This window comes from Astatotilapia calliptera, chromosome 3 (genome assembly GCF_900246225.1).
Source record: "Astatotilapia calliptera chromosome 3, fAstCal1.2, whole genome shotgun sequence".
Lineage (NCBI taxonomy): Eukaryota > Metazoa > Chordata > Actinopteri > Cichliformes > Cichlidae > Astatotilapia > Astatotilapia calliptera.
The window spans coordinates 43,009,127-43,035,001 of record NC_039304.1 but is presented as its reverse complement, the minus strand read 5'-3'; the positions used below and the strand labels follow the sequence as shown (position 1 = coordinate 43,035,001).

The 25,875-nt window shown below is 44.0% G+C and overlaps 1 protein-coding gene across 1 annotated transcript; it reads right to left on the bottom strand.

The window, feature by feature from the left end:
• Positions 1-20,309: 20,309 nt before the first annotated feature.
• LOC113014861 (CXADR-like membrane protein) lies at positions 20,310-23,760 on the bottom strand. The gene is made up of 6 exons (XM_026156649.1): positions 23,715-23,760; positions 21,807-22,148; positions 21,397-21,732; positions 20,981-21,065; positions 20,571-20,634; positions 20,310-20,339 (listed from the first exon to the last, which is right to left on the bottom strand). Exons 1-5 carry the CDS (start codon positions 23,758-23,760, stop codon positions 20,592-20,594), a joined length of 852 nt encoding a protein of 283 aa, XP_026012434.1. The 3' UTR covers positions 20,310-20,339; positions 20,571-20,591.
• Positions 23,761-25,875: the final 2,115 nt, after the last annotated feature.

Below are 25,875 nucleotides of genomic sequence, written 5' to 3'. Positions count from 1 at the left end.
CTTTTAATGTGTTGCAGTCTGTCACTGGTCCCACTCATAAACATGGACACACTCTGGTTTTGTCTCATGGTTTACCTGTTTATAATCTTCAAATTTATGATGTCGTCTTTCCTGATCATTTGCCTGTATTGTTTGAAACTTCTTTTCCCTGTAACATCACTACTTGTGTCCTCCTACTGCTTCTCGCATGTTTAAACCATCAAGTGTCGCCCAGTTTTCTACCCCCTTTATTTTTTATTATTTCAGAATTGTTGTCTTAAGCAACATTTTTTTTTGTGTCCCGTTTGGATCTATAGCCATCAGTATTGTTGTCTTAAGGCCAAGAAAGATGCCAAGCGGATTTATTTTACCAAGTGGATCATCATGGCCTTGCCATATTGGTCCATTTGATTGACCTTTATTATAATTATGAATTTATTTTATTTTATTTCCATTGGCTTCCTGTTAGGATTCAGGAGACAGACACTATCTCTACTTTTAAGATTAGGCTTAAAACTTTCCTTTTTGCTAAAGCATATAGTTAGGGCTGGACCAGGTGACCCTGAATCCTCCCTTAGTTATGCTGCAATAGATGTTGACTGCTAAGAAATTACTATTATCCACTGGGTGTTTCTTTTTCACTCACCATGTGCTTATACACTCTGCATTTAATTATGAGTCACTGTATTATTGTACAGTCTTTACCTTAGAATATAAGACCTGTGGGGATAGGAACAGACTCACATTCACTCCCGCATTCACACCTATGGGCAATTTCGATTTTTAAATTAACCTTTGTGTTAGCCCTGCGACAGACTGGCGACCTGTCTGAGGTGTACCCTGCATCTCGCCCTATGACTGTCAGGCATGGTAACTCCAGCATCAACTTCGGTCTATTAAACATCCGCTCTCTCACTGGTAAGGGACATCTCCTCTGTGATCGCAAGTTGGACTTTCTTTGTTTGACTGAAACAAGCCTAATGACTTTGTTTCTCTCAACTACTCCACTCCATCTGAGTTTGTTTACACTTGTCAACCTCGCATCTCGGGGAGGGGCGGAGGTCTCGCGATAATTCACCGGAGGCATTATGATTATCTGTGTCACCCTCTGTGTATTTATGTGCATGTCTCCCTCAGTTCAGGGTCGCGTCGTCTATGTCTCCTCCCCGAACCTGTGTGCTTTTCTGTGTTCCCTCGGTCCTCAATTAGCATTCCCAGTTTAGTTCTGTTTCTTTGTGAAGCCTGCAATAAAGCAGTGATTTTGAGTTCAGATTTTTGTCTCCGTGAGTTTTGCGTTTGGGTCCTCATCTGCCTCCACACAGCCAGTTCATGACAGGTGCAGACCCCAATAACTTTGATAATCTTCGCCCTATATCAAATCTCCCCTTTATTTCAAAAATTCTTGAAAAAGTTGTCGCCGCCCAGCTTCATTTACATCTCAATGACCATAATCTCTATGAACAATTTCAATCTGGTTTCCGCCCCAATCATAACACAGAAACTGCTCTGTTAAGAATTACTAATGGCCCTCTGATGGCAGGTGATTCTGGTCTCCTATCCATTCTTATCCTTCTTGATCTTAGTGTGGCGTTTGATACCATTTCTCACAATATTCTCCTGAACAGGTTAGCTTCTATTGGTATTAGTCATAGCCCACTTACCTGGTTTACCGCCTATCTCTCAGACTATGGAACGCCAGGACTGCCATAATGAATAAATTTTTTTTTTTTTTTTTGTCCCGTTTGGATCTATAGCCATCAGAATTGTTGTCTTAAGGCCAAGAAAGATGCCAAGCGGATTTATTTTACCAAGTGGATCATCATGGCCTTGCCATATTGGTCCATTTGATTGACCTTTATTATAATTATGAATTTATTTTATTTTCAGTTGCAAACGGGACAGACATGACTGTGGGATAGGACAGGGGGAAAGAATGAAAGAAAGAGAGGGAGAGAAAGAAAACCAAAGGGGAGAAGAGACGGTGAGAAGGGGGGGAAGAGAGAAAAAAACAAACAAACAAAAAAAAAAACACCTGGGTCACCTGTATGGAGAAAAAAAAACAGAAGAGAAAGCAAACAACAAAGAGCAACATAATAAATACAGCACCATCACAATAAACTAGCTAGCAGTAGATATCAATAGTTACTAAATAATAAACGATATTGTGCAGCACGCAAGATAGACAGCGCACAGTGTGCTTTGAGGCAGCAGCCAAGAAAGCTGTAGCCCGCGTCTGTGAATACCCATGTGTACACCTGTGTGCATACCTGTGTGGATCAGCATGCTTGTATTCCAAAGGTTTCCTCCATGTAATGATCTGCTAGGGAGTGTGGGGGGCCACAGCCCTGTCCTCTATGGTATCAAGCAGGTATGGAGGAGATCAAAACTCCAGACATCCAGAGGCCCCCAGAACACAAGAGACCAAGGAAGACCCACAGAGGGGCAGCCGTGCCACTGTCCCAGTAAGAGCTGAGGAGAGTCCCAGATGAGGGCTCATTCAGCAGCCGCGGAGCAGAAGCCAGGGGGAGTTGCAGTGACGCGCCCGTGAGCTCCGCCGGCAGCCAGCTGTGCCCGAGTGACCGAGCCCCAGGCCGGGAGCACCCCACCTCCGAAGTGGCCCGAGCGAGCCCCAATAAGCGGCCGCCAAGGAGTGAGCCGGTGTGTACCCGGACGCCCACCCCCAGATACAAAGAACCACCAACGCACCGACACCTGAGGGAGTCCGTCACTGGCAGGGGAAGTGGTGGTGGGTGGAGATAGGCCTCCAAACGTGGGCGACCGTGGCTCAGGGGGTTGGGAATCGCATCTGTAACCGGAAGGTCGCTGGTTCGATCCCTGGGCTCTCTGTCCTGGTCGTTGTGTCCCTGGGCAAGACACTTCACCTACCGCCTACTGGTGTTGGCCAGAGGGGCCGATGGCGCGATATGGCAGCCTCGCTTCTGTCAGTCTGCCCCAGGGCAGCTGTGGCTACAACTGTAGCTGCCTCCACCAGTGTATGAATGTGAGAGTGAATGAATAGTGGTATTGTAAAGCGCTTTGGGTGCCTTAAAAAGCGCTATATAAATCCAATCCATTATTATTATTATTATTATTAAACCTTGGAGGGCCTGAGATGTCCCCAGAGAGGTGGCGTCTGATACCCAACCTGACATATAGACACAGACATACAGGCACACACAGATACAAACATCCATTCCCACCCTCATGCTCCCATATGCACTTACTCCACACTCAACCGATGTGGAGACAGACATAAAAAGACGCTGTATACACGATCACACTCCCCAAGCGTACTCTACGAACCGGGTCTAGGTACCCTTGCCCCTGGAGGGGGGAACTGCACCCAGACCCAGGTGGTGTTACCCTTTTCCCTGCGGTGGGGAGAGACAGACCACCCCGACTCCGTAGCAGCAGGGAGGCCCCACACCCCAGACCGCAGTCGGACGGCCAACTCCTCCTAGCCCCCCCGCTCCAGCAGGCCGCAGAGAACGGTGGTGAGAGAAGACTCCAAACCTCCCTCCACCCGCTCATTGTAGTGTTGATGCATGTGTGTTCTAAGGTGCATTTAAAACCCAGGAGGGCATGGAGCTACCTGCCAGAGAGCAGCAGGTAAGCGCATAGTCCCTCCTGCTAGCCCTCAATGTCTACGTGTATTTAAAATTGAGAGGTGGGCAACGACGCCAGGGGTGAGGTGTACACCCTGATGGTAATTTGGATTCCGTGTATCGTGCCCACCCCCAAGATCCTATATGTATGTGTAATGAGAGTGTGAGTAATGTGAATGTCTAAGTTGTGAGATAAAATTGAGGCAGAGGCAGCCAGAAGGGGACAGGGGGGGGGGGGGGGGGGGGGGGTAGCTTCCTCTGCACCCTGGTGACATACCCCTACTCCAAGGCCCTGCATGTGTGGGTGGTTGTGGTGGAGCGGGAAGAGGGAGGCAGCTGGAGATGGGGAGGGAAGGAAGGGAGGGGCAGGTGACCCCTCCCTGGGGCCAGCTCCCCCGCTGACCCCAGTAGGCACTCCCATACTCCGTGACCCGCCAGGGAAAGGGGGCCCAGGCCCATCCAGACCGGGGCCCAGTGCAGCAGCGCCTCCCGGCCCCACAGAGCCCGGGACAGTTCACCCAACCCCACCACAGAGAAAACTGCACCCACCCCCCCATCCACTCATCTTCCAGATTACATGAGACAATAGACGCCCAGGCTGAGATCTTCCTCCACCTCTCCTGTATCTCCCCCTCCTGCAGAGAGTTCCTGAGGAGAGGAAAGCTCCTGCAAGGTGTGACAATCTCCCCCACCAGTTGAAGAGCCCCCCAGGTGGCTCGACACACCGGCGGCACCATGCGCCAGGGATGGGCCCCCATGCACCCACCCGCCCACAACCCCGGCAACACACAAACCAGGACCCAAGGCCCCGAGGCCCGACCAGGGCCCCAGCCCAGAGATGGAGCGCCCCCAGAACCTCACGCCCATCACGGACCCACCCAGCTGCAGCCAGGCTACCAGGTCAGTAACCCACGTCCGTCAGCACAGACCCTCCCCTAGCCCCGCTGCACGCAGCCACGAGGAAACAGTCAGAAAAGAGCCCCCAACCGGACATGACCGCTACCTCGGGTTGAGCCCCCCAAGGAAGATGCCTCCGGGGAACCCCCCGACGCCCTAAGCACGCCATAATGAATTAATTAAATACACCATTAAATATTTAATTAAATGTGGCAATAATTAATTAAAATTGGAATTAATTAATTAAATAGATAGTTATGACACATGTAATTAATTATTGACACATTTAATTAATTATTCATGTATTTCACATTTAATTAATTATTGACACATTTAATTAATTATTTAATGATATATTTATTTATTTCATTTTGGCAGTCCTGGCGCCTGGCTCTCATCTTGGATTAATTTTATCTGTCAGCCTCACCCATCAAACTCAGGGGGCGGGGTTAACGCTGATCGAGTCAAAACCATTGCTTTGGCCTGGTGGCCATTGTTTCTAGCACACAACAACCGGCATGTGGAAGCTAACAGAACTGAACTTTGAAAAACCCTGTTTGTGTGTTACCAAATACCGTTTTAATGTTTTTTTAGCCGAGCATGTAGCGGTTTAATCTTCATGTGCCTAGTCGGTTTGTCAAGATACAGCCTCTTTGCAAAAGTGCTTTGATGATTTCGGAGATGTCTGCCCAGTCTCACGGCAAAGCGTGGATAGACCCGCTCGCCTCGCAAGCAATCGAGCTGTTATTACCCCTGACAAAGTGCAGGCCCCGGTACACAGCTGTAGTAACCCCCGCTGACTTCTTTTACTGAGGTTATATTTATCGGTGTTTTATTTCCTGATGTTCTTATGTGTCCTACGTGTTTCAGTCACCAATTCTGAATTATAACTAACATTAAAAACATGTTTAAGGAGGACAGAGAGCAAATAAATCTGTTTAACATCTGATCTTTGGGTTTTTGTTCAGTAATCAGCGTGACCTGTGTATAAACGCATAAAAGAGATAACGTTGGTGTTTCTGTCATGTAGTAACTGCTGGCTTTAACTGTACAAAGGTTGTTCGACACTATGAAAAACATATAGACTTCATGATGTTCGGCTAATATTTTTATTGTGAATATTAATCATGAGAGTAAACGGCCCTGTACACCACGGAGCGAGGTCAGCATATCCACGATATCCTCAGCTCCATGAGTTAACACAAAGTTTCCCAGCTGACTATCTAACTGCCAACTATTCCAGAGACGTGAAAATATACAGCATAAAGAAAAGTGTAAGAGACCCAGCAGCAGATTAGAATAATAGTTATACATTTAATAAATCACCAAATGAATCCAAGAAACGAGCAGACCTGAGTTTGTATTCCCTCAGCTGCAGACTCGCTGCTGTTTAAATGTTTGAGAGGAAGATTAGATATAAAAAACGTCAAACACAGACTCAGTCTGCCTTCACATTTGATATGAGGCCAGCACGTATAGTGGCTGTGTCCTGTTTTAAGATCATACATGTAAAATTGTTGTCTGACCTCCGTCAATCCAGCCGCTCAGAGTCCGTGGTTACCATGGTTACCGCATAATCAGCTATAATGTTAACAGCTGGCACTGAGGAAACCTACCGGCAGCATGGGTGTTTATGTTTTTCATTGCAAAAGAACCGTCTGAATGGTTAACTGAAGTTAACTTGGATAAATTATAGTTAAGGAGTATCACAGATAACGCCTATGTGAGCTGTGCGACTGTTCACCACTACACTGAAATCAGCAGGCTATTACTGAAATACACGTGCTATATCATAAACTATGATATAAATAGGGAGGTCCTATTAACATGTTTAGTTTTAAAGGACACCTTCCTGCCTTTAGTCTCCTTCATGAGCAGTATTAGTTTTCTTCTAACATCCAGAAGTCTGCACGATGTGTTTCATAGTTTGTAACAAGCCTTTGACAGGTAAACATAACATGACCGAAAAAGCAAAAAAAAAAAGAGAGAGAGAAAAAAATCACATTCTAACAGACAGCTGGTGCTTAGAATACAGTTGAATAACTATTAAAAAAAACAGACGATATAATATTTCTGTGCAGGTTGCAGACTTCATGATGAACATGCTGTTGCAAACTGCTCCTCTCGGTGGAAATGCGCCTTCTCTTTCCTCTTTGTATAAAACATTTTAAAAGTCAGTTTAATCTCAAAATTCACTGTTAAATCCAAAACACACCAGATAAAGAAAAATGAATAGTTCAGTCTAACACATGTGCCAGTGAACCATTAAACGTCTGTAAAACTATGCAGTTATGAAACATAATGTCACAGGCTGGGTCTCTGACCCAGTGCTCTGAGTTCATTTTGTATTTGTCTCATTTTAGATATGTGATTAGTTTGTGTCATTCCTATTTAGCTTTAGTTAAGGAAAGGCAGTTATTATTTATTGTTTCCTTGGTTTCTATGTTTGAGTTCTTGTATCATTCATCACGTGTTAGGTCTGTTAAGCTTGTGTTGTCATGTCTAGTTTCAGTGTTTTATGTCTTATTTTGAAGGAGTCGTGTGTTCTTTGTTCATTGTATTTAGTTTCACTTCCCCTGTCCTGTCATTAGGTTCATGTCAGTCAGCTGTTCCTCCATGTGTTCCCACTTCCCCTAATCACTAGGGGTGCAACGATATTCGTATCGATATTGAACCGTTCGATACAGTGCTTTCGGTTCGGTACGCATATGTATCGAACAATACAAAATTTGTAATTTATTTTATCAACTTTCCTTCTGACGATGCTGTCTGTGTTGAGCGCTCAGTGAATCTGCGTTCGACTACTCCGCCTAGACTGCACTGTCGAGCGCAGATCCACTGAGCGCTCAACACAGACAGCATCGTCAGAAGGAAGAGAGCAGGGCAAGCTAGCGAGACAGAAGTTAAGCTCTCCTTGCAACATGGACCTCCCCCACCCTCATTCAGATCTGGCGTTTGGAATTATTTTGGTTTTCATGTGACGTATGACCCTGAAGGTAAGCGCGTCATGGACTAAAGTAAAACAGTATGTTGGATGTGCCATGCAATGCTCAATTACATGGGTGGGAACTAGTGTGTTAGCGCAGTTAGCTCGTTAACGTGTTGGCTGTCTAGCCCCATGCACGGGGCGATTGGCGGTAGCTGGTTAACGGAGATTTGCCGTGTTGTGGCGTTAAGGTCATTTCAACGAGATTAACCTGAAAGCACTAGTGGGAACACAACGAATATGACTGCACATTTACGCCGACATCATCCTAGTGCAAAGACAAGTGGAAGCAGACAAAAACAAGCAAGCATGCTACTAACTTTAGCCGAGTCATTTAGACAGCTGTTTAATATGCTGCTGAGAATATAGCCCGACGTCCCGGGGTTAGCGATTTTTTCAGTCAGGCTACCAAAATCTATCTCTTCCCTGCCCGTCGGGCTATTGTAGGAAGGAAAAATATATGTCAATGCTTTTGCATTCTTTCAGAAATGTAGCTGGGTAATTATGTCATTGGCATCGGTGAGCCACTGTCAATATGTGACATATTGAAATCGCGTTTGAATTTGCGCTTGTTTTTTTGCTTTCACTTTGCAATCGTGCGAACTGTGTATAGAGAGCGACAGCACTGATCTGTGAGTGATGATAATTTGCGCACCAATTCCTCTGACATCGTCTTATTAATCGTTAGCTTACTATGCAAACATGACAAGTGAAATCTCCCGCAGCAAGCTTAAACATGTGAGAGGTTGATCGCGCAGAGAATCGCTGAGCGTTATGTGAGTGCGTGTGTAAAAGCAGCAGGATATATATTTGACTACGATGACCTGGATGACTGAGAACCTTCACAGACAGATATATATTTCAGTTCTGCTGAGCCAAATAAGACAGGTCAGGGTGAAGAAGTGACAGCCAAAGAAAAACTTACCGCAAAACGGAGAAGTTATGACAAATCAGACTATAAGGCAAAAAGAAAGTGCAGCTTTATGGTTTCATGGACAAAAGAATTTCTGTGGCTGCAATATGATGAGCTAAATAACCAGGGGTGCACATAAGTGGTCCGCAGGTGCGCATTCGCTGTCAAAATAAAAAACACGCACAAGGGTTAGGGTTAAATTTAAAAACTGTACTTTTGAGTTAAAATATATATTTATAATTTTAATAAATGACAAATTAAAAAGGCATGAACATTTTTTTTGTATCGAAAAAATATCGAACCGTGACACCAAAGTATCGAACCGAATCGAACCGTGAATTTTGTGTGTCGTTGCACCCCTACTAATCACCTCCTGTGTATTAAGTCCTGTGTTTTCAGTATGTCATTGTCAGATTGTCTGCTTTGTTTGCAAGCCAAGAAGTTGCGTCAAGTTTCCTCATGTCAAGTCCATATTCCTGTTGTAGGTTTTTAAGTTAATTTAGCTCACCCAGTTTAGTTTATTGTTAGCCTTGCATTTTGCCTTTTCTTTACAGCTATTTTGCCAGCCTCAATAAATGGCTCGTTTTCTGTTATTCAAGTCATGTTTCACATTTTGTTTCCGTCTGCATTTGGGTCCACCCTTCACTCTACACACAGTCAGCCCTGCTGATTGTGACAGAACGATCTGACCAGTCATGGACCCAGCAGACTCAGCTCTCACTGAGTGTCTGGAGGAGATGGCTCGGATCCAAGCAATCCTCAACCGCGTCCTCACAGCACCCGATTTGAAGAGCAAGCTTGTAATGGTAAACGTCGCTGAGGCTATTATGAAGAGGGATCCCCGCCTCCTCCAGCTCCCAGACTCACCTGCCATAGTTGATGCTTTTACAAGGATAAAGGAGATGCTGCAGGCCCAGGATCTGTCGAGTCATGTAATGGCCTCCAGCGCCTACCAGTCACAGCAACCCCACAACCAGTCGTCTCCACCACTGCCTCTAGAACCTGAGTGTGTCCGTGTCGGCTCGCTGAGGTTTGCCACAGCGCCCCTCCCTTCGGTGCCGGCACTGCCCCCCAGCTCGCCAGTTTCCTCTTCGCCATCACGGATTAGTCACTCACCCTCACATTCTCATTCAGACTTCATATCTCCAGCCTCATTTCTGGCGAGGTTGTGGTCAGAGGATGAGGAGCCAGACCCCACAATTAGCCCTGCTTCAGTCACAACTGCTTCTAGAAAAAAGCGGCGTTCACGTCGTCAACGTACCTCACAAAGGTTTGAAGTGAGTGACTATATTTTGGCTCCTCATGTTTTTTCTAAGGTGAATATTAAAAGTAACACTGCCTTACCAGTTCATGGGCCCGGCTATAAAAAGATTGTTTATGATTTTGAAGTTACTAAGACTGAGAATGTTTCGGCCAAGTCTTCCACGGACCATCTTATCCCTTTGCAAAATTATCTAGCTTCTCTGTACGATGATCATGCCACGAACTATGCTTCCAAGAAGCCAAAATTATAAGACTGTTTGCACTGGAAATGCTAGCCATCAGGCTCAGCTAAGCCGCTGTGGGACTGTAATCCAGGCCAGGTTGGAGCCAGGGGCTGAGTTGCAGTTTGTGCAGCCTTTTCCAGTGTCCGCTGGAGGGCCCGAGGAGCCCGTCCAGCCCCATGCCACGTCAGCTGGAGGGCCCGAGGAGCCCATCCAGCCCCATGCCACGTCAGCTGGAGGGCCCAAGGAGCCCATCCAGCAACCTTCCTCGTCAGCTGGGGGTTCAGGAGAACCGCACCAGCCTCATGCCTCGTCAACTGGAGGGCCTGAGGAGCCCGTCCAGCCTCACGCCTCGTCAGCTGGAGGGCCCGAGGAGCCCGTTCAGCCTCACGCCTCTTCCGCTGGGGGTTCTGGCGAGCCCGTTCAGCCACCTGTCTCCGCTGGAGGGTCCGAGGGGCCCGTTCAGCCTCCTGTCTCCGCTGGAGGGTCCGAGGGGCCCGTTCAGTCACCAGCTGCTCCACCAGCAGCCTCATCCACGTTTGCAGCAGCCGTGTCTTCATCCACGCCAGCTGCGGCCTCCGTGTCTCCGCCCACGCCGTCGCCTGGTCCAGCTTCATCTGAGTCTTCATCCTCGTCTGGTCCAGCCCATGCCACTGCTTCTGCCACGCCTGGTCCAGCCTCGGCTTCTGGCCCTGCCACGCCTCAGCCGGAGGACGACGCCTCGTCTGGTCTCGACGCGACCCAGCCGGAGGACAACGCCTCGCCTGTGCCTGCCACGCCTCAGCCTGGTCTCCTTCCACCTGCCAAGCCACGTCCAGGTCCAGCACGGCTGTTTCTGGAGCCTGTCAGGACAGCCTGTCGACGGAAACCAACCAAACCATCCAAGGATTATCGTCCACGCCATCGACCACCAGCCAATTCTTGTTCACGCCGCCGGCCGCCAGCCAAGTCGCCCGACGGTCTTCGTACGCGCCCACGTCGCCGCCGCCCGCCAGCCAAGCCGGCCGCCAGCCAAGCCGCCCGACGGTCTTCGTACGCGCCCACATCGCCGCCGGCCGCCAGCCAAGCCGCCCGACGGTCTTTGTACGTGCCCACGCCGCCGCCAGCCACCAGCCAAGCCCCCTGACCGTCTTCGTACATACCCAAGTCGCCGCCGGCAGCCAGCCAGGCTCTCCAGGTGTGGTCAGCCATGCCTGCTTCGCCACTGCCATTTTCCACGTTGTTGGCCTCCTGATCTGCTCCATCGCCACCGTTGGACTCGTGGCTGGCCCCCTGAACCCTTGAACTATGGACTACTGAACCGTTGGCCTCCTGGTCGGCCACCTGAACCGTGTGAACTCTTGTACTGCTGTCATCTGGGTCTGCCTCCTGAAACTTTGAATATTGGACTTTTTGCTTGTCCCCCAGGGTTGGGTTAGTTGGTCTCATATGTTTGTGTTTTAGTCTGGGATTCCACTTTGAATTTTTTTTTTGTTTTCTCGTTTCCTTTTTCCTTCCCGGTTTCACATAACTTTAACCTCAGCCAAACCGATTTGCTCAGTTGTAAATAAAACAGCGAAGTAAACGTGACCCGACAGACAGAACCTGAGTGAATGAAGTCCAGCGTTTAACCACTGAGAGCTAAAACTCAGCTGAGGTTCAAAGCTGTGTGCCGGTGATTGGACATCAGCAGCTGATGAAGCTGGTTCGCCTATAAAGTGCTCTGTAAGGAAACAAGCTGCAGCAGCTCTGCGCTCTGGGAAAACACTATATTTACTTATCTTGTGCAGAAAAATGCGCTGACATTGCTTTATATCAAGCACCGGCTGCCCAGTTAAACTGTGACTATCACCAGGTAACGTGGGCGTGTTTCTTGAATTAGCAGCAGGTGTTAAACAGCTGACAGATGAGTTGGAGGATGCATGCAGGTAAACTGAGGGTCTGTTGAGCTGATCGCTGGTTTCGTGAGAAAAATGTCAGCTCGTTCTTTATGTTGCAGAAGCACAGAGACACAAGACCAGGCGGAAAGAGACGATCGTTCGGTGAAAATGAGAATCTGTGAATCCAACATGTGGAACACGGAGAGTGGAATATGTAAACAAACCGGTTAACGTAACCCCCTGGGTGCACTCTGCATGCTGACTGTTAGCAGAGCTAGTGAAATCTCTAAACTCAGAACAGAAAGGTAGAACAGGATCATTAAAGATTAATGATTGTGTTTTATGATGTGTAGTAAACTATCCTCTTTTTCACTGTCCTGGTGTGTGTGTGAGTGTGAGTGTGTGTGTGTGTGTGTGTGTGTGTGTGTGCGCCTTAGAAGTCAAATTAGACATATTTACAAAAACATTTTGAATTTCATTTAGAAGTGAAATTTGAAGTTGAAAGCAGAAATCTTGTGCTCAGCCAGAAGCATGTACACCCGCTTTCACAATGCTAAGGTGTCAAATCCATGAACCCCAACAGATGGTTCATTAAACAAGGGCACACCTGTGTAATAAACTCTGTGTAATAAGTCACCCTTTACTGACACAGCATCATGCACTCTAAGATTTTGGAAGTCTGTTTAGAATGGTTTAGCCACAAGCATAATTGTCACTTCTGGATAAAGGTCGCTCTATCTTCATGCCTAAGAAATTAAGCGTGCCGTGTCTTTATTAAACTCTTATTTATAAATAAACGATGATAATGATAAATGTCACACAATGATATGTGACATGTGCTCTTTTACATTATAAAATATCAAAATGAAGACATTTATTCCAATGTATGAAATGTCATGACCTTCCTTCTGCAAGCATATATATTAATGGCAAGCATTGATCCATGTGTGCCATTTCTGAAACATGGATCAATGCGGAGAAAGGACTGGACTTTGGACTGGAGGGATATGAAGTGAATTTTGTAAATAGAAGGAACAAGAGTGGAGGGGGAGTAGCTGTGTATGTGGATAAAAACCTAAATTACAAGGTGGTAGAAAGTATGACAACTGTAATTGATAATTTATTACAATGTATAACAATTGAAATTTATAAGGAAAAAGAGAAAAATGTAATAATTAGCTGTATTTAGCTGTATTCCTAAAATAACCAGGCCTAGCAGAATTACACCACATTGTGCCACCTTACTTGACAAAATTTTCACTAACAATATGGAAAACAACATTGTGAGCGGAATATTAATTAATGACATCAGTGATCACCTACCAGTTTTTGCAGTTTATGACACCAATTATAAGAGAAATCAGCATGAAGAACAACTGAGATACAGACGTGTAAGGACAGAAGAAACTATGAATGCATTTAAGAATGATCTATTAAATCAGGACTGGGACAATGTGTACAAAGAAACTGATACTGATATTGCATATGGCATATTTTTAAGAATTGTATGATAAAAACTGTCCAACAATAAAATACAACAGAAAGCACAAATATTCAGATAGACCATGGATCACTAAGGGTTTACAAAATGCATGTAAAAAGAAAAATACACTCTATAGGGAATACCTAAAACAAAGAACAAAAGATGCTGAAAATAAATATAAAAAATACAAAAATAAGTTGACCAATATTATACGTGTATGTAGAAAGGAGTATTATAGTAAAATATTGAACAACAATAAACATAATATGAAGGGAATATGGGATGTTTTAAACGGTATCATTAAAAATAATTCTGGACAACAAAGTTATCCACAATACTTTATCGACAATGGAAATATTATGGAAAACACTGCTGATAAGGTCAACAGCTTTAATCATTATTTTGTAAATATTGGACCAAAACTGGCAGAACAAATTCCTGAGTCACTGTCATCAGTGGACTGTAACCGATACAAGTGAAAACCTGATTGATAGGAACCCTAACTCAATGTTCCTCACACCAGTGGAGGAAAAAGAAATAATTGACATTGTACACATGTGTAAATATAAAACATCTACTGATTGTCATGATATTGACATGAAAATCGTCAAGAAGGTCATTGAAGGAATTGTAGGACCTCTAACATATATTTGCAACTTATCATTTCAGACGGGAAAAGTGCCAAACAAAATGAAAATAGCTAAAGTTGTGCCGCTGTATAAAACCGGGGATAGACGCCACTTCACAAATTACAGGCCTGTTTCTTTACTACCACAATTCTCCAAAATCCTAGAAAACCTGTTTAATAAACGATTAGACAAATTCTTAGATAAATATAAATTACTCTCTGACAGTCAATATGGATACAGATCAAAAAGATCAACATCTCTGGCATTAATTGAATCAATTGAGGAGATTACAAATGCTATAGATCAGAAACAGTATGCAGCTGGAGTATTTCTGGATCTCAAGAAAGCATTCGACACAATCAATCATGACATAATAATTAATAAACTGGAACGGTACGGGATCAGGGGGGTTGTACTGCAATGGGTGAAAAATTATTTCAGTGACAGGAAACAATTTGTGAAGCTGGGTGTCCATTCCTCATCATGCTTGGACATTGCTTGTGGTGTTCCACAAGGCTCTATACTGGGTCCAAAATTATTTGTTATTTATATAAATGATATTTGTAAGGCATCTGATATATTAAAATTAGTATTATTTGCAAATCACACAAATGTTTTTTGTTCTGGGGGGAATCTAAAGGAGCTGCTGGATACAATTACTTCAGAAATGTGCAAAATTAAAAAATGGTTTAACAGGAACAAACTATCGCTAAATCTAAGTAAAACTAAAATTATCTTATTTGGGAATTCCCTTAGAAATGCACAAGTGCATATTCATTTAGATGGTGTGGAAATTGAAAGAGTACTTGAACATAAGTTTCTTGGTGTGATTATAGATGATAAATTAAACTGGAAGTCTCATATAAATCATATACATAACAAAATTTCAAGAAGTGTCTCAATCTTGAGTAAAGTAAAACACATTCTGGACCACAAATCACTCCACATTCTCTATTGTTCCCTGATTGCACCGTATTTGAATTACTGTGCAGAGGTTTCGGGCAATACTTACAAATGTTCGCTATCATCAATCTTTCTATTACAAAAAGGGGCCATAAGGACAATCCATAAAACTGGTTACAGAGATCATACAAATCCACTATTTGTTTTTATTTTTGTGTTTTTGTGTTTGACCAGGACTCTGGTCTGACCAGAATTCTGAACTTCTCTGGTCAGTGTCTCAGTTTCACTATCGGTCATTGTCACATCTTCATTGCTTCAGCATTGATGGTCATTTCTGATAACCTGCAGTACAAACATGAGCTGGAACTGTGAATGTGCAGAAAGATGAAAGTAAAAGTCAAGTTCATGCACTGCCGGGTGATCAGTGGGCGGGGCCTATGCCAGAGCATATGGACTGGATTGATAGCCAACTTTTGACAGGGGGGGGGGATTTCTCTAAAGTCTCTCCTTTTTAATTAAATAAATTCATGAAAATAAATTAAAACATTAAATACGAAGAGAGCTAATCTAATGTATCTGTATTGTATAAACTGGACCATCTTCAGAAGCCAGACAACAAAGTCACTTTTACACAGGTTACTTTAAACTGCATCGTGACCTGCTTTGTATATTTACTTCACAGACAACAACAGAGGGCAGCACGGTGGCACGGTGGTTAGCACTGTTGCCGCACAGCAAGAAGGTCCCGAGTTCAATTCCACCATCAGGCCGGGGTCTTTCTGTCTTTCTGGAGTTTGCATGTTCTCCCCGTGTTTGCGTGGGTTCTCTCCGGGTACTCCGGCTTCCTCCCACCGTCCAAAGACATGCAGCTTGTGGGGATAGGTTAATTGGATAATCCAAATTGCCACTAGGTGTGAATGCGTGAATGAATGTGAGTGTGAATGGTTGTCTGTCCTTGTGTGTTGGCCCTGCGACAGACTGGCGACCTGTCCAGGGTGTACCCCGCCTCTCGCCCTATGACAGCTGGGATAGGCTCCAGCGCCCCCCGCGACCCTGAAAAGGAGAAGCGGAAGCAAATGGATGGATGGATGGAGACAACAACAGGTATAAGAATGTAAAAATGTCTCTTACAAGTCACAGTGTAATAAAGAGGAGACACTTTTTCTCCAGGGCCCTGTTTCAGGAAGCCGGTTTAGTGGAAAAACTGAGTAAGTATACCCTGAGTTAACGAAAACTCTGGGTTTTCGGTTTCACAAAGCGAGTTCAGATGAAGCCTCAGTGAGTCACTATGACGACACACTCCGTGAAGCTAACCTGCCCCCTAGCAGGTTTACTACAACTAACCCTGACTGTCTCCGCCCCTTTGTCGGAAACCTGACTGTAGGAAGTGTCAGACATGGCGTGTCCCTTCCTTGAAGAGCCAGTAGATCGTGAAGCCCAAATTCTCCGCAGAGCTCTCCGCCGGGAGAGAGTGATCAGAGCGCGTTCGGACATTTTATCATTTCCTGATGATTTCCTGTGCGAACGTTACCGTTTTTCAGCACAATCTATAAGTTATTTGGATAACATCCTCAGGCCATATATTACGCATGTGACACATCGCGGACATGCTCTCAGTTCATTACATATTATTTGTATTGCACTTCGGTTTTTTTCAAATGGGAGCTTTCTGTATAATATTGGTGACGCTGAGCACGTTTCCAAGGCTACCGTCTGTCGGGCAGTCAGGAATGTTACAGTTGCACTGAAACATCTCCTGTACTCGTCTGTGGTGTTCCCCGGTCATAGACCCACAAGATTTATCAAAGAGGGATTCCACAAAATTGCAGGTATCAGGATGAACAAAACTTAATTCATGATGTGGTGATACTTGGACTACTACTTAAATTTTACATTTATTTTCAGGGTTCCCAGGCGTGATTGGCTGTACAGATGGCACTCACATTCCAGTCATTGCTCCTCCAGTAAATGAAGGAGACTATGTGAACAGGAAGTCTTTCCACAGCATTAATGTGCAGGTACATAGTTCCCTGTAGCATTTCAAACTAACAAATTATTTCATCATAGTAATGGATGCTAATTTGTGTTCTCTGCACTGTGAAGATCATATATGATGCTGCCAACATTATCACAAATGTGGAAGCCAAGTGGCCAGGCTCTGTCCATGACTCACAAATATTCCGTGAATGTACACTGAGCACAAAATTTGGACATGGTGAGTTGAGAATACCTTAAAATATATAAAGACCAATTGCTTCAGGGACATTTGAACTGAAGTGTATCCTTCTGTCTTAGGAGAGTTCACTGGCTACTTGCTTGGTGATAGGGGGTATCCATGTTTACCCTATTTGCTTACCCCTTACCCTGACCCTGAACCGGGCCCACAGCAGCGATATAATCTGGCTAATTGCAGGACAAGAGCCAGAATTGAAATGACTATCGGAATGCTTAAGGCCCGGTTCCAGTGCCTGCAAAGACTCAGGGTCACCCCAGAAAGGGCATGTGACATTATTGTGGCATGTGTGATTCTTCACAACATTGCCACAATTAGAGGAGAACACTGTCCTTCTGAACCAAACATCAGCAGTGATCCAAACCATGAACATCCTGACCCTCCCACGGACATACAAGATGGAAGTGCAGTCAGAGACACCATATGTCACAATCATTTCTTTTGACCCATCACCTCAACATGTTGAAAGAAGAATAAACAGATTTTTTGTTCAACTGGCTTTATTGGTCGCCTGTATTTCCTGTACACAAAGTATTAAAAGATGTAAACCTCATAAAGTGTCTCTGTTGCTTCCTCCTCTGTAACAGCTGTCAATGTTTCTTCATTATTTTCCTGCAGTAAAGAAATAAACAACATTGCTGTTCTACTGTAAACTCATATAATCTGTGGTGTATTACTCACAACTGCATGTTGGTCTGGCTCAACAGGAGGCTGCATCAGATGCAGTACACCACCACCATCAACTGATAGAATATGAGGTTTATACAGGTCACTTATAACTTACAAGGGACCAAATGGCAATTAACAAACATACCAAGCACCTTACACTTCATTGTCATTATGCTCTCAAAGACAACCAAGGCTGAGGGAAGGCAAAATCAGTCGGAAAATAACTTCACTACAAAATAATCCATTATGGTAAAGAGTTTATCAAATGAATGAGCAGCACTGCAAAGGTGACTGTGAAGAAAGGATGTATGCACATCATGTATTATTTTGGATTTACCTCTTATGTAGGCACTTGTGTCTTGCGGGGTTATTGCCTCAGAGGATGTCCCCGCAGAGATGCCTTCGGCCACAGGGCGCCCACTGTTTTGGCTGAGGGCCAACTGCTCAGCCTCTGTGAGTGGTGGAGGACCCCCACCTGTTTTTCGGGCCTCCGCTTTTTTTCTGTTGGCTATAACGGGCCACATTTGAGCATACAGAGTAAGCAAATATGTACTTGTAATGTGCTCAGATAATTTCAATAAGTGCTTACAGACAGAAAATTAATGTAGCCTCTAACTGCAATTGATTTACATGGGACAAACAGACCAAGCACTATGGCTCATAATACAATTACACCTCACCTGTTTGGACTATATTTTTATATTTCATTTTTACTTGCTGCCAGGCACGTTTGGGGCCTGTTGGGTTGCACCTGCGCTCACATCACATCACGAAATAAAATGTATAAAATAACAAATAAAATAACATTTGATAAAATAACGTGTTAAATGGGTGGAAATCCCTAGATCAATGTTTATATTAACACTCATGCATTGACTGTGTCGGCTATGTTTTGCCATGCATGCTCCCTGTCTTTTGCAGCTGTGGCTGTGTTACTTTTTTCCGCGGAATTTGCATGTTATCGGCATATGCTGCCATCAGAATTTCGGCCTCAAGCGCTGTAAGATACATTGACCGCGCCTTCTTTCCCTCCGTCTCCATGGTGACTCGCTTAATCTGTGCTCCGCTTATCAGGGCTTTATGTATCCTCGTCCGCGCGCTTCACTTGGGGTTAAAGCAACTCCGCGTTGACTGAACTAATTGTTATCAGCCTTTCTGAAACGGAATATTCCGAGTTGGACAGTTCGGGGTTACTCAACCCTGCGTATCGTTTTTCACTCTGAGTTTTCCAAACCGGCTTCCTGAAACAGGGCCCAGGTGCAGACTTGATCAATGAACTCCCCTCACACTGGAGCATGTCTGTGAGCACACTGAAGGTCTACACATGTTCATTTGTATTGACAAGCAGGAAAGCTAGCCTGACCTCTTTTTAGCTCCAAAAGGGACATGAAGGGTACCTGACGAGGTCGGTCATCGAGACCACTTGAGACCAAAACAATATCTTAGGATCAATATCTTACCCAGGGTTGCTTTCATGGTCAGTAAGACAACAGCCTATTAGGTCTGTAATAACACAAGTTGGTCTGCTTAATGAGCTTGGGTCGCTACTGCAACAATCTATCAGAGCTTTAACTTTATCATTAATGAAGTCTCAGACCTAATTTTACTAGAGAAAGTAAATTGTATCAGGAGAACTCAGCAGAGGGGGTACATAAACATTTTTGCATCAGCCCGGACCCTCGGCATCCACATGCTCATGAATCTGAGTAGTTGTAGCAGCTGACCCAGACAATCAATAAAGAAAATCCAAAGAAAACATGTCAGATGTATGCACTAGGAACTCTCAAAGCTTGAAAGACAGACCGTCTTTAAACTTCTAATCAAATCAAATCACTTTTATTGTCACATCCCATTACTGGTACACTGGAACAGCACATGAGAGTGAAATTCTTGTGTGCAAGCTTCACAAGCAACAGGTGTGCAAAATACAAAAACATAAGAACAAAGCAAAATATATGAATGGATAAATACATGTAAAAATATAAGAGTGTATGTGCATTACTGAATATGCATAGTGTCGAAATCGACAATTACACGAATGTCGACCTGTAGATGTCCTGGAGGGAGGGAAGCTCACCTCCAATTATCCGTTCAGCACACCGCACTACTCTTTGATGAGCTTTGCAGTTGTAAGCAGTGCTGTTGCCATACCAGGTGGCGATGCATCCAGTGAGGATGCTCTCAGTGGCACAGCGGTAGAAGGTCCTGAGGATATGGGGGCTTACGCCAAATCTTTTCAGTCTCCTGAGAAAGAAGGAGACTGTTTTGTTTGTGTGTACTGACTATGTGAGATCGTCTTCCAGATGTACACCCAGGAAACGGAAGCTGCTTACTCTCTCCACAGCAGCTTCGTTGATGGTGATGGGGGTGTGTACTTCTCTGCACCTCCAGAAGTCCATTATCAACTCCTTTGTCTTTGCAATGTTGAGGGTAAGATGGTTGTCTCGGCAACAGTGACCTCCTCCCTGTAAGCCATTTCATCACCGTTGGTGATAAGACCCACCACTGTGGTGTTGTCCACATACTTCACAATGATGTTGGAGTTGTTAGTGGCTGTGCAGTCGTAGGTGTAGAGTGAGTACAGGAGAGGGCTCAGTACACACCCCTGTGGAGCACCAGTGTTCAGTGTGACGGGGGATGAGGTGATGCTGCCAAGTCTGACCACTTGGCGTCTGTCAGACAGGAAGTGAAGGATCCAGCTGCAGAGAATGAGCAGGTGTCCATCCGAGATTATGTTTTCTAAAAGTGGAACCAAAGAGGAGTATACAGGGAAAACTAAGTGGCCCCAATATAAAGGTAATCCAAAAGATCGTCCTTTTCCAAAGGTGAGAGAGAACAGTCAGTCAGAGATACACACTGGATCAAACACAGATCTGCATGTAATTTGAATCAAACATTTGTGAGAAGGACGGCTGTGCACAATGACCTACCTGCCAGCTCTTCTCCTCCATTTAACTTGCTTCTTTAGTAGTGAGTGGAACAGATTCATGAATCCTGGTCCAGAGAAGACAGAACAGTCAGCCAGGAAGAAGCAAGAAAAAGACCAACATATGTAACATTGTTATTTCCAGTTTGACACCAAGATCCAAATAATGAGTCACATGATTACACTTAGATATTTAATATAAATAAAACAAACTTGATCAGTAAAGAAGATTGAAAGAAGGATGAATGATTCAGGTTCTGATGTGAGCTGAGGTTTTAGCAAATATTGGATTTAAACCTGCAGGATGTGCACTGAGTTAAAGATTCATTATAAATGGTCCAGCTCCAGTCTTTACATTTCACACCAACTTTACAACAGACAACAACAAGAAGAGGAAGAGGAAGAGGACTTTACACAGTGGAAAAAGGTCCATCAGTCATGGGTTTTTTCTTATTTCTGAAGCCTTGAAACTGCTCTGTAAAGCTTGCACCATGTTTTCCTGCAGAGGAAACAGACAACATTGATTCAGAGTCTCATTTAACTTGTCTTCAATCTCTGGTGCGAGTTATCAAGAATATTTGAAACATCAGAATCAGGACTGCAACCATTACTCAGTGATATCAAAGAAAACTATGGGAACCTTTCCTCATTTCAAGACAAAGCAGAACCATGAAATTACACTAATGGTTAACATTTAAATATTGTTTCAGAATGAGTGTATTAAGTGAATCTATTTGGCATCTGACACTCAACAAAAATGGACACTTGATGTTTTCACAGCAGTTCCTCAACTAAAAGAGCAGTGGGTGGAGGAAGCTGCATTCACTGACCTCTGACAGTAAGCGTCACAGTTTTCTGTCTCAGGATGTCTTCACCCTGGGAGACTGTGCACATGTAGAAACCACTGTGGGTGTTTTGGGGGTCTTTCAGGGTCAGACTGAGGTCTCCAGTCCTCAGTGGCTCCTCATTCATCTCTGTGCGACCTCTGTAATCCTGTCCCTGTTTTTCTAGCAGGTTTTGGCCGTGCTGATAGGTGTGGACTGTGACTTTGGCATCAGCACGCCTCCACTCGATTGTGACATCATCGGGTAGATCAAGAGTGGTTTTAAAGGGCAGCAGCACAGACTTCTTCCCCTTTGTTACTTCGACTATTTCCACCTTGTAGCCTGATAAAATACAACATGAGCTGTAAATACAGACACAAGTTATACATTTACTGACCTCAGATGAGTTTACTGACCTCTGATAGTGAGTATCACTACTTTCTGTTTCAGGATGGCTCCATCATTTTTGTAGACGGTGCAGGTGTAGACTCCACTGTCAGTAGGTCGGAGGTCTTTCAGGGTCAGACTGAGGTCTCCGGTTCTCAGTAGCTCTTCATTCATCTCAGGGCGGCCTTGATAGTCCTGGTGTTGCTCTTCATGCTTTTTTTGGCTGTTCTCATAAACAAGGACCTTCACATCTTCAAGGTCTGAACGTCTCCACTCCACTCTGACGTCCTCAGGCAGGTCAGCTGTGGTTTTGAAGGGAAGCAGAACACGCTTCACCCCCGGTGTCACCTCCACTGTCTGAAGCTCGTAGACTGAAGAAAGGAGAAACAAGTTGTACAGACAGGCAGAAGTTATGTGCTGCAGTTAATTCATATCAGTTTGATTTATGTAGTGTCAGATCCCGACAAAAGTACATCCGAGTGCTTTACAATGAAAATAACTCTAAAATACCAAAGAGAGAACCACACTGATCAGGTAATCTCATTCATTTTAAAAGAAGATACTTCCAATAGAAACAGGATTAAGGAGGTGTAGCCATCTTTTGGCTGGTGAGGGGGTAGAGGAAGAAGATCAGAGAGACCACACATAACAAACAGGACAAACAACAAACTGCAGCAGAGAGAAGACAAAGTTCAGGATATGAACTAGTGGCGTATGAACATACAGGGAGTGAAATATGGGCATGAAAAAAAATTGGTTTAGTGCATCATCGTAAACCCCCAAAGCCTGTAGGAGCGTGTATGAGGGATATAAGCAGTTCCAGGTACAATATTTATTTAATGTGAATGTTCACACAGGCACATTTGTTGGCCCTTTATGTGTATACATATACAAGGAAAAGTACTCCATCTTTTGCTTTACTTTCAATGTACTTGCCAGAATAGACAAACGGACAATATGACAGATGCTGGGTCTGTGCTTCCACAGGCCCCGCTGGTTAAGAAACTTATTCTTGTTAACGACAAACAAGACGAACATCTTTTACTTGCTACCAAGGGAGGCCCGCTTGGTGTCTCAGGAAAGCACTGAATCCAACCACAGACGACCTCGACTCAACTTACCGCCTTTTATTGAAAACAGTTACAGTACACACAAGCACCTCCCATTGTAAAACCCCCCTATGGTTACAAAAGACAAGGCACTATGTGTGTAGGTGTGTGCACTTGTAAGCACGTGTATGCATGTGATTGATGATCAATCTGAAGCCGAATGTCTTGGACACTGTATGCATTGGAGACCTGGCGCACCTAAATATATAGTAAGGTTTCTCTGGGAATGCCTGGCAGAAGTCCTGGTCTCTAAGATCGTCAACTCCCATCAACTACAGCATTCTGACTGAGACATCAGGCAGAAGAAAGAGTCCTATCGGGCTCTGTTTCCCTGTGGGACGTAGGAGGCAGCTGATGAGTACCAACAGGTTAAGCAGAACGTGGCTTGGGTGGTAGCTGAAGGAAAAACTAGGATGTGGGAGGAGTTCAGAGAAGCCATGGAAAAAAAACTGTCTTGTTGGGATTCTGTCATGGGCCTTGTGTGTAGTTGGAGTCAGCAGGACTCCACTCCAAGAAGCAGAGTCTGGTTGGCTTTAAGATGGTTAACCTCCTAGGACCTGGCATCCACATATGTGGACATCACATTTTGGGTTATTTAGACCAAAATACTAAATCTCGCTCTACATACCCCTGATATCCACTTACGAGGACATTATACTGTTACTGTTCTATTGAAATTTTAAACAAATATCCTCATATGTGGCTCTCATTTTCTTAGAAACAAAAATCAGGTAAAAATAAATCTGGTGATTTGTTGTTCGGGTCTCAGGAGGTTAAGAAGGGGGACCTGAGGGTGTGTTCCAGCTGTAGGAGGATCACACTTCTCACCCTCCCTGGGAAAGTCTGTGCCACGGTGCTGGAAGGGAGAGTCCATCGGTTAGTCGTACTTTGGATAGAGGAAGAACAATGTGGTTTTCTTCTAGGTCACTGAAACTGGACCAGCTCTTCACTCTCTCAATGATACTCTAGCTGCAGGTGAGTTTGCACTAGCAGATGTTTAGAAAAATTCAAATAAATAGTAAAATACCTTTAACAGCAGGATTTAAATGAGTGCTTACAGAGAAACTCAAAGAAATTTCAGCCCTTGCTTTTCAAACCCATTGATTAAAATAAACCACACATTTTTTTACTCAGTACTGAAACTGAAAGATCAAAGTTTTTGGCTTCGATCCTGAACCCACTGGTAGGCAGCTCTAAACACCACAACCAGAACACCTTGGACTTGGTAGGAAGGTGTTGGGATGAGTTTCTTTCACACTCAGTCGGAGGCACACAAAGTAATACACACATCTATACACACATAAACCTCACACGGGCTGAGCACACACAATGAAATGTTTCTCCCACTGAAAATGTGACTTCCAGATGAACAGAATCAACTTTTTGGGATTTACTATAAACAGTGTTGGGAAGGTTACTTTTAAAATATATTCCATTACAGAATACAGAATACATGCCCCGAAATGTATTCTGTAACGTATTCCGTTACGTTACTCAATCAGAGTATTCTGAATACTTTGGATTACTTAATATATTATCATGCTGTTTACAACTACGTGAATGTACTATTGCTGTGTGATTTATTACTATTACTGAAGGTCCGCGGCTCAGAACCGTAGTAAAGGGACCTCTGGCTAATACGTTGGGTTCGTGTCGGGCTCGTAGCCGAAAAATAGCTTTACTTTGTTGTCTGGGTCAAGTTTGCTAGCGAGAGACAGGGAGAGGAGTTGAAAGGCTGCTGCAATGGAGCTTATTGTTTTTGGAGGAAAACACGAACACAGTGTACAGTCGAGTCTTTAGGGCTGCTCGATTATGGCAAAAATGATAATCACGATTATTTTCACTGAAATTGAGATCTCGATTATTTGACGATATTTATTTAACCCTTTAAGACCTACCATAGAACCAAGTCCGCCAGAGCTTATATTATTTTTTTTACATGCTGTAGTGCCATTTTTGGGAGCATTTCAAGTTGCTATATATCAATACAACTGTTATAGCCCATATTTTAATAATATGTATGCATTAAGTCCATAGTAATTACATTAATTGCAAAAAGTGCAATAAACTACAAAAAAATCGTTTTTGTTTTTTTACATATATTTCTACTTGGAGAAATTTAAGAGGTTTATCCCTCAAAACTTTAAATACAAAAAAGTTGCAAAAAATAGTTTCCCACCACAGGAAATTTATTTTGAGTGTCTTCATAGTTTTATTTTGGAGATACAGCAATTTTTATATACTGCAGGAAAAACAAAAAACAATCCTATGATGCAAATTTGCAAAGAAAACAGCATGTGCATCAAAATAAACTATTTCCAGCAGTGCAATTCGAGTTCTAAGCATCCCAGAAACTATTCAGAAAAGGCAAAAATGACTTATAAAAACACCAGTATAGGCTTTTAAGGCCTACAAGTAAAAAACTACATTTTCTGCGAAAAATGACGTCACTTCCGGTTTCGAACAGGAAATGGCGGACATGCGATAGTTCGTCTTGACGTCTTTTTCAATGTGGGAAGTGTTACGAACAGCTGATCGGATCGGCAAAGCCTGTTTCTGGAATATTATATTTTTGTTCCTGCAAGCGCGTTTAATGCAATTTTTGCAAAGCTTTATGTGGAAGGAAACCGTGACCTAGGACAAGCTGATGGCATAAGATGTAAGTACAACTCCTCTGGTTTCATATGCAAAAAAATTATTGCGCTAGCTTACGGTTCCGGTTCTACAGGGATTTAAAGGGTTAACAATAACAATGTATTGAATAATGACTTTAAAAAATAATATAAAACAGTGTGCAAATACTGATAACAGTGCAAATGTTTGCAATATAAAAAATAAATGAAAAATCTAAACATCTATGTTTAGTGAACTTTGCAGTGTTGCTCTGTGGTGCAGCTATGACACCGTAGCAAAGTTTACACGGCGGTCGTGTCCAAATTCATGGGCTGCATCCTTCTGAGGACCCGGCCTTCGCGGTCTACGTGGGCCG

Excerpts from the sequence above, each read along its gene's own strand:
- LOC113014861 (XM_026156649.1), bottom strand. The coding sequence starts at position 23,760 with ATGGACTCTCCCTTCCAGCACCGTGGCACAGACTTTCCCAGGGAGG. Across the intron at positions 21,733-21,806 it reads AGTGATACTCACTATCAGAG|GCTACAAGGTGGAAATAGTC; the intron begins GTCAGTAAACTC and ends GTATTTTATCAG. Across the intron at positions 21,066-21,396 it reads TGTGACGCTTACTGTCAGAG|GAAAACATGGTGCAAGCTTT; the intron begins GTCAGTGAATGC and ends TTTCCTCTGCAG.